The sequence below is a fragment of the Xiphophorus maculatus genome, chromosome 19 (genome assembly GCF_002775205.1).
Source record: "Xiphophorus maculatus strain JP 163 A chromosome 19, X_maculatus-5.0-male, whole genome shotgun sequence".
NCBI lineage: Eukaryota > Metazoa > Chordata > Actinopteri > Cyprinodontiformes > Poeciliidae > Xiphophorus > Xiphophorus maculatus.
This window is the reverse complement of record NC_036461.1, coordinates 100,993-115,407: the sequence shown is the minus strand read 5'-3', so window position 1 is coordinate 115,407 and position 14,415 is coordinate 100,993. Positions and strand designations below refer to the sequence as shown.

The window sequence follows — 14,415 nt, the reverse complement described above, 5'->3', positions numbered from 1 at the left end:
GTGAGTCAAACATGTTTGTCTAGTGAAGGACATTAAGATGATATTTGCTGTGAATCACTGCTGTACAAATTGAATTAAATTGAGCTGGAAAAACGTCTTTGAAGCAAACAATATTTGTGTGTAGGAACTTCTAGATCTGGTACCTCAGGATCTTCTGTCCCATTACAGAATGTCTTCAGTTTTTCCAAGATGACCATCGTCTCAGATTCAGTAAGAGAGGAAAATACTGAGCTTGGGATGTCAGAGGAACATAATAAAGAGCCTGGAAGCCTGAATGAAAGGTGGAGTTTTATTCAACCAAGTGTAAGGATGAGTAATTAAGCACATACCGACATGGAGACCTGATCTGATTAACAATGTCGTACATTTTTTAGCTAAAGTGATAAAAACTTACTTGAATAGACTGAAGTTCGGCTTGAATGCATAGAGCTGGGTGATGTAGTAGTCTGTTACGTATTTAGAGATGGCTGTGTTGTTGAAGAGTTCCAGGTTAGAGTAATCCTCCAGGAATATCTCCAGCTTTAAATGTAGAAACATCCAGAAATGCATGTAAACAGGACTAAAATGTTCAGTATGGTTGACTTTGCACAAATAAACTTTTTAAATGGTGAGTTCTAATGTACACACAAACACATCCAGTCCCAAACAAACATGCAAACAAACATTCTTTAAGCTTCCTGTATCTGAGCCCTCTTACGCCCCCCTGTGGAGCGTAAGAGGGCTGCATTAAGGATGGCAGCTCAGTGGCACCTTATCTGTGAAACATTCTGCCTTTCCTGATTCGAAGTCTCAAAAATTGACTTTTAAACTCTGGCTTTTGGTACTAACTGAACACACCATTACAGCTTTAATTGTGCTGAATGTAATATTTTATTTCTACCATTCTGTTATTCTATTTTTAAACTTAAAGCTCCTGGTGATTTTATACCTTGTGCGGCACTTTGATCAAATGTTGCAAACGTTGACTTTGGTTGTTCTGATTAGAAATGTTCTAAATTCACTCAAACAGTTGGAATCATAACCGATAAACACCAGGGCTCGATTTGGTTTTTATTGTGTTACGAATTTAACCAGTTTGTTAGGACAAATACCTGAGAGGTGGAGATAAAGCTGGTGAGATCATCCAAAGTGATAAATGTAACAAAGCTGCCAATGTAGCTGACAAACCAGGAGGTAGAACTCAGCTCTGGATCTCTGGGATCGTAGCATCTGGCTCCAGAACCTGAGGACAAAGAGAGACATATTACTGCAATGTATATTTCTGCCTGCCTGAATCATTTGCATAGTTTTCTTTGAACCTTTTCATACCCCTTTAGCAAAAAATTAATATATTTTACTGGGATTTTTATTATAAACCAATGGTTTCCAAACTGCAGTCAAGGTTTCACTGGGTGGTACAAATCCGCCCATGTAGCTCACAAACAACCCTGATAATCTGGTTTTTGGATATGTGGTTTGACATGTTGTACCAAGAAAAACTAGCCCTCCATGGCAACTTTGCAACATAAGGCTGCGAAATGGGGAGGGGGAGAAGATGACAGATTTCTGACTTTGGCATCTAATAATTCTCAGATGGTTTGGCCCTTCTGCAACAGACTTGTCGCTTTACATCCTGCTTATGGCCCCTACTAGCACACCAAAGGGCAGCTCTCTACGACCTTCCCTGAGTGAGCTCATTTCAGGAAAAAAAGACTATTTTAGGACCTTCCTTCCCTCCCATCTTGTATTAAGGTATGGAGCTGTGCTCCTATCTTTCGTCCAACTGCCCCTTCCATCTGTGTCGTCGCGCTCTTCTCCATCCATCTCTTACCCCGAATGAGCTGGCAAAGACCTCAAAATTGCCAAAAAAGTATTTTAACTGCATGTGGCAACCTCCAAAGAAAGATTGGTGCAGGTACAGTGGGGCGTCAGATGAAAGGGACAGCGCTCCCTTGATCAAACACCCCAGATTTGCTACGGATCTGCTGGATTTATATTCAGTTTAAATTATACTTAAGTGGACTCAGTTTTAGCTTACTAAGTAGAAGACTTCTTAAAACCCCTTAACCCTCACCCCTGGAAAATACAATGGAAAAACGCAACAGTGGTGTTCCGTTTTATGTTAAGGGGCTGAGGAGTTTTTCTTTTTGTTCGACTTTATTTATGAGAGTCGGCATATAAGAAGCCAAATACAAACACACTTCACCCTTATTTAAAAAACAAACGTAAACCATGCGTCAATGTTTCTCAACTTTAGATCTATGCACTCCTTTGTATTGGTCTGTCCCAAAACATCAGAAAAAAACCTACACAGAAGTTTGTTGTTATACTATGAAAAATTATTTTCTATATTCCATGTAGGATTGTGAGTTAAAGATAATAGAATAAAAGTATCCTTTACTGTCCAACAGTGTGAAAATTCAGGAATAATAATAATTGTTTTTAAATCATACCGACTCTCAGGAAACTCCTGATGGTTGTGTACACATCTTCCTGTCCAAACTCAGAACTGGTGTATGTGAAGATTTTCCCCATAAAAAACACCCTGTTGTACAGAAAACAACAAAGTTGGGTTCATGATGGGGTTTTAGGTATGTTTATGATATTATGATACAGAAACCTACAGTTTTTGGAAGGCGAGACACGAGGCATTCTGCACTTTGTTGAAGCTGATGAGATCCTTGGTGAGGAACCTCAGATAGTTCCTCAAACGTACGTTAAACCACAGATCAACCTCAGATCTTCTGTTGCTGCTCAGAGCCAAAGGCCAAACACAGGGAAGGATGATCCTCCTCACATCATCTGGGACGTCCTCCTGCAGGTGTTGTACAGAAATATTAAACAGTGAGGAGAACACAACCAGATTCACCCATAGATGTTACTACACATTTAAATTTGAGATGAGGACATACGTTTTCTAGGAAGGAAGGAGTGTTGTTGTAGTTGCTGAAGATGATGCAGATGCCTGAACTGTTACTGATTGCGCCAGGCTGAATGAGGAACTGACGCAGTTCTGAGGTGCTAATGGTATTTAGGAGCTGAAAACAGAAGAAAACACTTTTTAAGTTAATTTAGCTCGATTACGTGAATGAGTCCATTTTTGGATTCCTAATATAGAAGTATGTATAAACAAAATTGCCCCAAAAATCTCCTTTCTATCCGTTCCCTTTTATCTGTGTGTATAAATGTTGTTCATATTCAGATATTTAGCTGTACCTCTGATTTGCGTGTTGGTGGAAGAAGAGAGATGAATGACGGGACATCAGGAAAGCCAAAGCTGAGGAAGTTGTTCTTCAGGAAGATGTAGAAGCTTCCACCACTGTAACACTTTAGTGGCGTTTGATCTGTGTTGCAAAGTAAAGCATCTTATTCTGGGTACAAACAAGACATCGGTGGACAGAAAAGACTTTTCAGTTTTATTTCTGCTGTGGTTGCTTTGGGGCATTTTTTTGTAGAATTAAGCTGAAATTCTTAAAGATGTCAAGTTTTCATGACTTTCATCAGCTTCAGCAAATCACACCCAGTTGCTTCTTCTAAAGCAGCTATCCCAGGTTTGCATCCCAATGTCGGACCATCTGCTCTTTTCCCTCTCAAGCTACTAGAGACTAAAGGACAGTAGCACCACAATAATAAACAACATGGGTAGTCATACACAACTGGACTGATGTTCCATTTGTTATTTGAGCTTGAAAAAGTGATACTTTTTAATCTACAAAAGTATTACTGCTGAAACACCTCTTGGAAGTTTTCAATCAACTACACTGAAAATCGTTTGTACCCCTAGCAGATTTAGGTTTAAAGTTCTACTTTAATTTTACTAACATGTTTCTCCCAACTAGAAATCATTTTAAGATCTAGAAGCAACCCAGTCAGAGACCTGACTGAAATCTGATTGAGTATCTGGGGGGTAGAGCTAAAGATTAGGGTGATGGTTGTGCATCATATCCTGCCTGTTATGCATGAGATATTGCTATGCTGCTGCAAAAGACTATTGTCACTTTATAACAAGGAGCACAAGGATAATTGTTCTTGAGAAAATCTGCATGTTTCCTTCTTGTTATTTAGATTTTTTTGTAGTTTCAATCAGAAACATTTTAGAGTACAAATTTCACAGTGACATTAAACATATTGAATAGTTTATTCAAAAACCAGAATTCCTGGAGCTGTGTCTCTGAGAGCATTGATATGTTAATTGATCTGTCTTTATTTCAGGAGATGGATTTGGGAATTCTGCAGAAAATCCACACTGCAAAAACCAAAAATCTATTTTTGATCTAGCTTCTAGTACAAATATGTCAGTACACTCAAAATAAAACAAATCTAACTTACAAGTAACTTTTCAGCAAGTAATGGGAGCTTGTTTTAAGTCAGTTCCTTAATATTGATGAAAAGATATGAGCTATAAGTAAAATTAAAGTTGCAAGCAGCCTCGAACGGCCCTCGCAGCTCAGCGCTGCTCCGACCTCATGGCGACCGTGGGGGTTCCGGCGACACCGCCCGCCCGCCAGCCGCAGAGGCCTCACCCAGTTCCCGCACCCATCCACCGTCCACCCGATGCATTCGCCAGTGCTCCCTGACGACGCACGAAAAATCTGGTGCAGATCGGCTGATGCAGCAAGGGGATATACCCGATTGATTAACCTAGAGGGCGCAGTGGAGTCAAATGACAATTTAATGCTATTGGGCTCTTTACAGGCTGACAAAAATCAGTTTTAAAAAGTTTGGTGCAAATCCGATTATGAATGTATAATTTTGAGACAATCGCATGCAAACGGCGAGGGACTGAAATTGGCCATTCGGCCACGCCCACACGGTTCAGCCAGCAGCCAGTGTTGACAGAATCCATCATCATGTCATTTATGTCACTTGGCACAGGTTTAAGCCTATATGAATCAAAGAGTAAAAGTAAGAGATCCAGCAGAAAAAACAGGTGACTTCCTGTTGGAAGGGGGCGGGGCTAAGGTGATATCAATTGACCAAGTAAATGTGATGAGGACTGGTCTGTAATGAGACATAGAAAGTCTGATGCAGCTGTGACCTTGCATGTGGAAGTTATTGAACCTTGATGTTTCATGGCAAATAGTCAAAGTTTGACACTTAGCCACGCCCACATGCTTTGATGTATGAGAAATCCTTTGATACTTTTTGACCTACTATGCCTCAAGACTGTGCTGAGTGAGTGTGTATGTCAAATGCTGTAAGACAAGTTTGGTCAGATACGATGTCGATAAAAAAGAGAAAATGGCGGTTTTCATCCAAAATGGCCGACTTCCTGTTGGGAATGGACCATGGCTCCAAGAGAGGTTTTTTTGTACGTTCTGACAAGATACACATGTGTACCAAGGTTCATAACTCTGGGATAAAGCATGGCTTGGGGCTGATCATTTAAAATATTCTAGGGGGCGCTGTAGAGAAATTAGGCCACGCCCACCAAAGATTGTTGTGGATTCCTGTCAGTGCAGATAAGGATTCATCCCAGTAAGGTTGATGGAGCTCAGCTTGAAACTGGAATTTAGAGCCAAATGTATGGCAACAGCGTTACATGTCACTTCGCCACACCGCCACGCACACCTGCTCCACTGAAACTGGTCAGGGTTGAAATCCATGTCTTCTGTCTCTGAACACAGTTTCATGTTGATCAGGTCAAAGGGGTCAGATAGAGACCGTTCGCAGTAGCCGATCGATCGAAATCCCTAGGAGGAGTTCGATCAAATGCGAAGGCTATAAACTTCCAAAAGGGCTTGAAAATTAGAGCTTCAATCCAAAATGGCCTACTTCCTGTTTGACTTGCACTATGACGTGAATTGAATTCTCTGTGCGTCTTGGGGAGCTCTACAAGTGTACCGATTTTCATATCTGTGCGATGAAGTAAGGTCACAGAGGAGGGGGTTTTGAAAGAAACATAACACTATGATTACAATAGGCCTGAGCAGCGAAGCGCTGCGAAGGCCTAATAATCTGCCAGTGGAATAAGACATTTTAGTTTATGGGAAAATGTCGTGAATGGCAGATTATTTCACTCCATTACATTTTTATCAATATTATGGTATGATTGACTTCAAACGAGCTCCTATATCTTGCTGAAAAGTTAACTGTAAGTTAGTTTTCTTATTTTAAGTGTGCTAAGATATTAGCACTAGAAACTAGACCACAAATATTGGGTAAGATTTTGTGTTTTTACAGATAATCATAGTTTACCATTTCAACTAAATGTCCTGAGAAATGTACTGTTTTTAAGATGTTTAGACTGATGTTAAAAATGTACTAAAGCAACCAAGAAATGTCAAAGAGAGAATAAGCTTCTTTTCTTTTGTTGTAAGCATTATTTTCTACCTTGGAGGAAGAGGATCATATTTTTGTAGATCTCTGCCTTGGTTTCGTCGCTGAGTGTCATCTGCACAGTTTCAAGCACTGAAATCCTGAATGGAAATGATCAGTTACTAATTTAAACCAATAATCAATATCACATTATACAATGTATTGCCTAAAAGATGGAGCCATTTTGTAATATTTTTATATCTACTGTAATTTCATAAATGTATTGAATAGATACTTACATCTCTTGGCTGCTGTTGCAGCTCCTGTTTTTCACAATACCAAAGAGGTGAATAACCATAGCTGGAGAGAGATTGACCAGCAAAGGTCTGAGTTGCAGCCTAAGCCATAGCAGGAAATCCTCATCACTAACAGCCGACATGGAGAAATTTTTATCCAGCACAGCCTCAAGAAAGGCCAATGTCAGGTTCTGTGTGTAGTTGGAAGACTGGGTCTGTGGGGAAATTCAGTTTTAGGAGGAAAAAAGAGGTGTGAATGAATTGGTTTAGTGAACATCAGGATGGTACAGCCAGAGACGATGCATTTTTAGAAAACAGATTAAAAACCTACACATCATACATTTTACAATTCTTGAGATTTATGTGCTAAAAGTTTGCTTTTCTTCTTGTAGATGTAGATTGTTATGTATAAGTTGGTGTTAAAGAATAAAAAGTGCAAGATATTAAATGTGCAAGGCTGAGGTTAGAAAACCCAGAGCAAGTTGTACATCTCTGCAAAAGAATATTACACTGGTTGAAAATGTTGAATCCAAACTGAAACTAAAGCCAATTTTTTTTTGTCAGACTGAGATGTAAAAGTGCCCTGGAGAAGAGAAAGCTCACAAGTAGATCATTAAAAGGCTGGCATGTTAGAACATCACAACAGGCAGACACAAAAATAGAAGAGACAAAATGATATCCTCTATTGAGGTTCAAGTTCTTACCACAGTAGTAGTGCCAGGAGATGATAATGCTGACCCAGGACTGTTACTGGTACCTAAGGTTGGCGTTTCAGAGTCAGTGAGGCTTTTTGTTGGTGTACCAAGTGAAACATCTGCCGTTGCTGTCTCAGAGGTTGTTTTGGCATCTGGTGTTGATGTTGTACTGCTCTTGCCTTCAGTTAGAGGCTCTGGGGTAACAGGGCTGGTTGCAGTGTTTGATAGTTCTGAACTGGTTAAAGTTTGTTTTGTTGTTGTGGTAGCACTGATTGTGAGAGTGGTCTGAGTCTCACTTCCTGTGGCTGCAGTTGTTGTTGACGTCCCACTCGTAGTTGTACCTATTGGCATCATTGTTCCAGAACTGGTTGTAGGAAAAGGCATTGTTGTGCTAGTGGTAGATTCAGAATCTGAAGATGTCAAAGAATCAGTTGGACCACCTGTTGATGATGATGTTGCAGCACTTGCTAAGTTTGTTGTTGCTGTGAGAACACTGTTTTCGGAGTCTACTGTTGTCATAGCACTGGCCAAAGCATTTCCTGTTGAAGTTCTAGCACTTGTTGCAGTGTTAGTTGTCCTCCATGAGCTGCTCCCAGTATTAATTGTTGCTGACACAGATTTGGTTGTGGTAGCAAATGTTGGCGTTTCAGAGTCAGTGAGGATTTTTGTTGATGTACCAAGTGAAACATCTGCTGTTGCTGTCTCAGGGGTTGTTGTGGCATCTGGTGTTGATGTTGTACTGCTCTTGCCTTCAGTTGGAGGCTCTGGGGTAACAGGGCTGGTTGCAGTGTTTGATAGTTCTGTACTGGTACTGGCTAATGTATGCTTTCTTGCAGTGCTAACACTGATTTCAACACTGGTCAGTGTCTCTCTGCTTGTTGCTGCAGTAGTTGTTGACGTCCCACTAGTAGTTGTATCTTCTGCCATCATTGTTCCAGAACTGGTTGTAGGAAAAGGCATTGTTGTGCTAGTTGTAGTTTCAGAATCTGGAGATGTCAAAGAATCAGTTGGACCACCTGTTGATGATGATGTTGAAGCACTTGCTAAGTTTGTTGTTGCTGTGAGAACACCGTTTTCGGAGTCTGTTGTCATAGCACTGGCCAAAGCATCTCCTGTTGAAGTTCTAGCACTTGTTTCAGGTTTAGGGTTTGATATCAAGGAACTCGTTCCAACAGTTGTTTCTAACATTGTGATTGTTCCAGCATCTTGTGTTGAAGTTCCAGTACTACTTGAAACTTTTGGTCTTGTTGTGAAAGGAGGAGACTCAGCACTCACGGTTGTTGTTCCAACAGTAGCCACAGAATTACCTGTTGATGTTCCAGCATCGGTTGCAGTGTTAGTTGTCCTCCATGAGCTGCTTACATTATTAATTGTTGCTGACACAGATTTAGTTGTGGTAGCAAATGTTGGCGTTTCAGAGTCAGTGAGGCTTTTTGTTGATGTACCAAGTGAAACATCTGCCGTTGCTGTCTCAGGGGTTGTTGTGGCATCTGGTGTTGATGTTGTACTGCTCTTGCCTTCAGTTGGAGGCTCTGGGGTAACAGGGCTGGTTGCAATGTTTGATAGTTCTGAACTGGTACTGGTTAAAGATTTTTTTGTTGTTGTGGTAGCACTGATTGTGAGAGTGGTCTGAGTCTCACTTCCTGTGGCTGCAGTTGTTGTTGACGTCCCACTCGTAGTTGTACCTATTGGCATCATTGTTCCAGAACTGGTTGTAGGAGAAGGCATTGTTGTGCTAGTGGTAGATTCAGAATCTGGAGATGTCAAAGAATCAGTTGGACCACCTGTTGATGATGATGTTGCAGCACTTGCTAAGTTTGTTGTTGCTGTGAGAACACTGTTTTTGGAGTCTACTGTTGTCATAGCACTGGCCAAAGCATCTCCTGTTGAAGTTCTAGCACTTGTTGCAGTGTTAGTTGTCCTCCATGAGCTGCTCCCAGTATTAATTGTTGCTGACACAGATTTGGTTGTGGTAGCAAATGTTGGCATTCCAGAGTCAGTGAGGCTTTTTGTTGATGTACCAAGTGAAACATCTGCTGTTGCTGTCTCAGGGGTTGTTGTGGCATCTGGTGTTGATGTTGTACTGCTCTTGCCTTCAGTTGGAGGCTCTGGGGTAACAGGGCTGGTTGCAGTGTTTGATAGTTCTGAACTGGTTAAAGTTTGTTTTGTTGTTGTGGTAGCACTGATTGTGAGAGTGGTCTGAGTCTCACTTCCTGTGGCTGCAGTTGTTGTTGACGTCCCACTCGTAGTTGTACCTATTGGCATCATTGTTCCAGAACTGGTTGTAGGAAAAGGCATTGTTGTGCTAGTGGTAGATTCAGAATCTGAAGATGTCAAAGAATCAGTTGGACCACCTGTTGATGATGATGTTGCAGCACTTGCTAAGTTTGTTGTTGCTGTGAGAACACTGTTTTCGGAGTCTACTGTTGTCATAGCACTGGCCAAAGCATCTCCTGTTGAAGTTCTAGCACTTGTTGCAGTGTTAGTTGTCCTCCATGAGCTGCTCCCAGTATTAATTGTTGCTGACACAGATTTGGTTGTGGTAGCAAATGTTGGCGTTTCAGAGTCAGTGAGGCTTTTTGTTGATGTACCAAGTGAAACATCTGCTGTTGCTGTCTCAGGGGTTGTTGTGGCATCTGGTGTTGATGTTGTACTGCTCTTGCCTTCAGTTGGAGGCTCTGGGGTAACAGGGCTGGTTGCAGTGTTTGATAGTTCTGTACTGGTACTGGCTAATGTATGCTTTCTTGCAGTGCTAACACTGATTTCAACACTGGTCAGTGTCTCTCTGCTTGTTGCTTCAGTAGTTGTTGACGTCCCACTAGTAGTTGTATCTTCTGCCATCATTGTTCCAGAACTGGTTGTAGGAAAAGGCATTGTTGTGCTAGTTGTAGTTTCAGAATCTGGAGATGTCAAAGAATCAGTTGGACCACCTGTTGATGATGATGTTGCAGCACTTGCTAAGTTTGTTGTTGCTGTGAGAACACTGTTTTTGGAGTCTACTGTTGTCATAGCACTGGCCAAAGCATCTCCTGTTGAAGTTCTAGCACTTGTTGCAGTGTTAGTTGTCCTCCATGAGCTGCTCCCAGTATTAATTGTTGCTGACACAGATTTGGTTGTGGTAGCAAATGTTGGCATTCCAGAGTCAGTGAGGCTTTTTGTTGATGTACCAAGTGAAACATCTGCTGTTGCTGTCTCAGGGGTTGTTGTGGCATCTGGTGTTGATGTTGTACTGCTCTTGCCTTCAGTTGGAGGCTCTGGGGTAACAGGGCTGGTTGCAGTGTTTGATAGTTCTGAACTGGTTAAAGTTTGTTTTGTTGTTGTGGTAGCACTGATTGTGAGAGTGGTCTGAGTCTCACTTCCTGTGGCTGCAGTTGTTGTTGACGTCCCACTCGTAGTTGTACCTATTGGCATCATTGTTCCAGAACTGGTTGTAGGAAAAGGCATTGTTGTGCTAGTGGTAGATTCAGAATCTGAAGATGTCAAAGAATCAGTTGGACCACCTGTTGATGATGATGTTGCAGCACTTGCTAAGTTTGTTGTTGCTGTGAGAACACTGTTTTCGGAGTCTACTGTTGTCATAGCACTGGCCAAAGCATCTCCTGTTGAAGTTCTAGCACTTGTTGCAGTGTTAGTTGTCCTCCATGAGCTGCTCCCAGTATTAATTGTTGCTGACACAGATTTGGTTGTGGTAGCAAATGTTGGCGTTTCAGAGTCAGTGAGGCTTTTTGTTGATGTACCAAGTGAAACATCTGCTGTTGCTGTCTCAGGGGTTGTTGTGGCATCTGGTGTTGATGTTGTACTGTTCTTGCCTTCAGTTGGAGGCTCTGGGGTAACAGGGCTGGTTGCAGTGTTTGATAGTTCTGTACTGGTACTGGCTAATGTATGCTTTCTTGCAGTGCTAACACTGATTTCAACACTGGTCAGTGTCTCTCTGCTTGTTGCTTCAGTAGTTGTTGACGTCCCACTAGTAGTTGTATCTTCTGCCATCATTGTTCCAGAACTGGTTGTAGGAAAAGGCATTGTTGTGCTAGTTGTAGTTTCAGAATCTGGAGATGTCAAAGAATCAGTTGGACCACCTGTTGATGATGATGTTGAAGCACTTGCTAAGTTTGTTGTTGCTGTGAGAACACCGTTTTCGGAGTCTGTTGTCATAGCACTGGCCAAAGCATCTCCTGTTGAAGTTCTAGCACTTGTTTCAGGTTTAGGGTTTGATATCAAGGAACTCGTTCCAACAGTTGTTTCTAACATTGTGATTGTTCCAGCATCTTGTGTTGAAGTTCCAGTACTACTTGAAACTTTTGGTCTTGTTGTGAAAGGAGGAGACTCAGCACTCACGGTTGTTGTTCCAACAGTAGCCACAGAATTACCTGTTGATGTTCCAGCATCGGTTGCAGTGTTAGTTGTCCTCCATGAGCTGCTTACAGTATGAATGGCTGAACTGTATGTGGTAGTAAGTGCTGGTATGTCAGAAGTGGTTAGGGATGTTTTTGTTTGTGTGTCAGAACGTGTTCCAGTTGCAGTTCCAGTACTTGTTAAACTAGTTTCCTGGGTGGGCATTGTAGTTGGAGGGATCGTGCTGTTGGTAGATAGACCAATACCCATTCTGTCTAGATCCGACTGTTGTTGCAAGTTTACCCACATCTGAATCACAGTGTCGTTCTCAAACAACTTTAGGTCCGGTAAATGTTCCCCCATGAGTTTCTGGACGTTGGAAACAGTTAAATCCTGCATGTTTAGAAAAATTAAATGTTGAAAAAAATATTTTTTTGCAGTTAAATTATATTTTTCAGAAGAGAACATTTATTATTGTCCAAAGAATTCACCTAATGCTAGTTCTTTCTTGTTTATACTTACAGTTATAACACTGATGTTTAGTTTCATGAAGGTTTTCACATCCATGCTTATATTTTGTTTTGACAAAGATATTATATCAACCAGAGATGCTCCACCTTTCAAAAAAGAAATGAATGACAAAATTAAAAAGCAATTCTTATTTGGATAATTAGATAATAGTGAGTATGTAATCTCACCTAGATAGCCTTTAACCAGGTTAAAAAAGTTAATCGGATTATCACGATGGACGCTGAAGGAGGTGTTGCTGATCTCGTAGAGGACTCTCTTCTGCTCAGTTGAACATGATGCCACATCTAGACGCTTGGTATTTCTGACAACAGATACAGAGGCATTCAGTTTTACTTTAACGACCACAGTGGATATGTTGGTTATATCCACGCTGACACCAACCTGATACTGTCTGCTGTGATGGTCTGTAACGTGCTGGTGTCCAGTGAGCACAGGTTGGAGTCAATAATGTTCAGTTCACTGCTGCCCAGTGAATTTCCAGAGGTATTCAGGTACTTGGTGATGATTGCTTTGCTCTAAATGTATCATGAAGAAAAACTCAAGTTACCAAACTCCAGTCAAATGAAAGTTTTGGTAATGTCTACGGTCTGCTGTACCTGTGCCGTCTCCCATGTTCCATCTTCAGGTTTCATCAGAGCTGCCAAGGTATCCAGTTCAGTGATGTTCCACTTAGAGATGTCATCAAGTGTTGCTGAGCGAGAGACTGAAGCAAGCATCTGTACTTCCTGATCAGGAACTCCAGATGGGAATGCCTGGAAGTAGAGATTATGAAATTATAAGAGCAAAGTGTTGAATATGAAGTCAAATCTTAATGCATGAAAATAATATGACACTCATTAATGATGAAATGCCTGCCATCTCTTGATGGCCACTGGGTCTGTTAGTCGCAAGGCTTCTTACAGGTCATAAAGTGCATACCGCTGTTTGACCAAACCGCCACATGTTCCCAAGTTACCTGGTTGAGCTTCTTCAGAATGATTTTCTGGAAGTCATCATCATCCACTTTTTGGCAGATAGTATAGAGGTTATCTTTTAGAACGGAAACGTCCAGGCAGAGGTTGAACTGCGTCATGTTGTAGCCAAAGGGGAAAGACGGGTCGCTAACAGTCACCTGGGTGATGTTGCCCTCAGTGCATCCTTGTAACGATAAGAGAGCTAGTGAGGCTACTGTGTAGTTAGACATTAATTTCTTGCAGGAAATACATTTGTTAGAGATTTCTTCAGGATATATAATCGATCCTTTTGTCAATAATTGACTCTTCACAGTTAATTTCTTTAGTTATGTTTACATAGCCATAGGCTTTGCAAAGGAATTCACCATTACTCTTATTAATACTACTAGTAGTATTTACCTTCTCCTGGTTTTACTAAAACTGGGCTGATCTGTTTGAAGAGGTACTTCAGCTTGTTCTTGTGTGGATTTTGTTTCCTTATGTCTGGAAGAAAACCCTTAAGGAATTTCCTCTTCATTGACTGAAAGAAAATGTAAATAAATGTTAGGGAATAAAACAATCTAGAAGTCATTTTCAAAAAATATAAGCAGACCAATTTTCATGACAGTAACCAAGGTGATAAAAACACACAATTGTAAACCGGTCCCAGAAGGTTCTTGTAAAGTAAAAGGGAAGTATCTTGAGATCCTCCAGTGTTTGCTGGTCCCAGTTGGTTACATATCTAAAAATCAAAGACAATATATATTTTGTCATATTGATGTAAATAGGTAATGGATACATTTTTGTATAGATCTTCATCTCAATTATTTTGTACAACACTTTATTAGGGGGCAAGAGGACTAATTTTGTCCTTTTGGATAAAATCAATTTTGTCTGACACCTGAAGGTCAGAAAATCCCCCAAAATGTGAAGAACTGGCAGAGATTTTTTAAAATAAAATGCATGGATTTGCTTTTAGTACCCGTATTGTGTTTTCCCAGACAGCAGCAGTGTTTCCATAGCAGCCACCTGGCTGGCAGAGAGGTCTTTGCAGGCTTTGAGATTTTCCAGGATGAGAGGATCTGAATTCTCAATGTCGGATCTATCCAGAGTGCAGACCATGTTCCCCAGGACCTCCACATTGTCTCTGCTCAGGCTGTCGCCACTGATCCCCTGAAACAGTGAAAATACAGATCATCAGTGAAAATGTTCATTCAAATTATTTACGTTGACTAAACATTAACATACACGTATATCATTTTGATGCAAATCCCTCCTGCTATGTGCTAAGTTTGTCTCAATGTTCTGTCTGTGCTATCACTTTAAACGTCTCTGGATTTACAAAACAGATTGCACAAACTACATCTGGACTCAGTTGTTGAGGTGTGAGCA

General features: G+C 41.0%; 1 protein-coding gene across 1 annotated transcript in view; it reads right to left on the bottom strand.

Annotated features, from left to right (window-relative positions):
* LOC111612266 overlaps nt 1-14,415 on the bottom strand; it is a 75,735-nt gene that overhangs the window by 22,283 nt on the left and 39,037 nt on the right. Inside the window, exons 73-91 of the mRNA XM_023353051.1 lie at nt 14,006-14,196; nt 13,675-13,765; nt 13,444-13,564; nt 13,047-13,228; nt 12,688-12,843; nt 12,473-12,606; nt 12,259-12,392; nt 12,083-12,177; nt 11,401-11,953; nt 7,238-7,767; nt 6,537-6,748; nt 6,313-6,398; nt 3,196-3,323; nt 2,892-3,017; nt 2,604-2,794; nt 2,433-2,524; nt 1,092-1,222; nt 395-519; nt 144-270 (exon numbers count right to left, since the gene is read on the bottom strand). Coding sequence (XP_023208819.1) covers nt 144-270; nt 395-519; nt 1,092-1,222; nt 2,433-2,524; nt 2,604-2,794; nt 2,892-3,017; nt 3,196-3,323; nt 6,313-6,398; nt 6,537-6,748; nt 7,238-7,767; nt 11,401-11,953; nt 12,083-12,177; nt 12,259-12,392; nt 12,473-12,606; nt 12,688-12,843; nt 13,047-13,228; nt 13,444-13,564; nt 13,675-13,765; nt 14,006-14,196 — 3,405 coding nt within the window. The remainder of the gene's footprint in view (nt 1-143; nt 271-394; nt 520-1,091; nt 1,223-2,432; nt 2,525-2,603; nt 2,795-2,891; nt 3,018-3,195; nt 3,324-6,312; nt 6,399-6,536; nt 6,749-7,237; nt 7,768-11,400; nt 11,954-12,082; nt 12,178-12,258; nt 12,393-12,472; nt 12,607-12,687; nt 12,844-13,046; nt 13,229-13,443; nt 13,565-13,674; nt 13,766-14,005; nt 14,197-14,415) is intronic.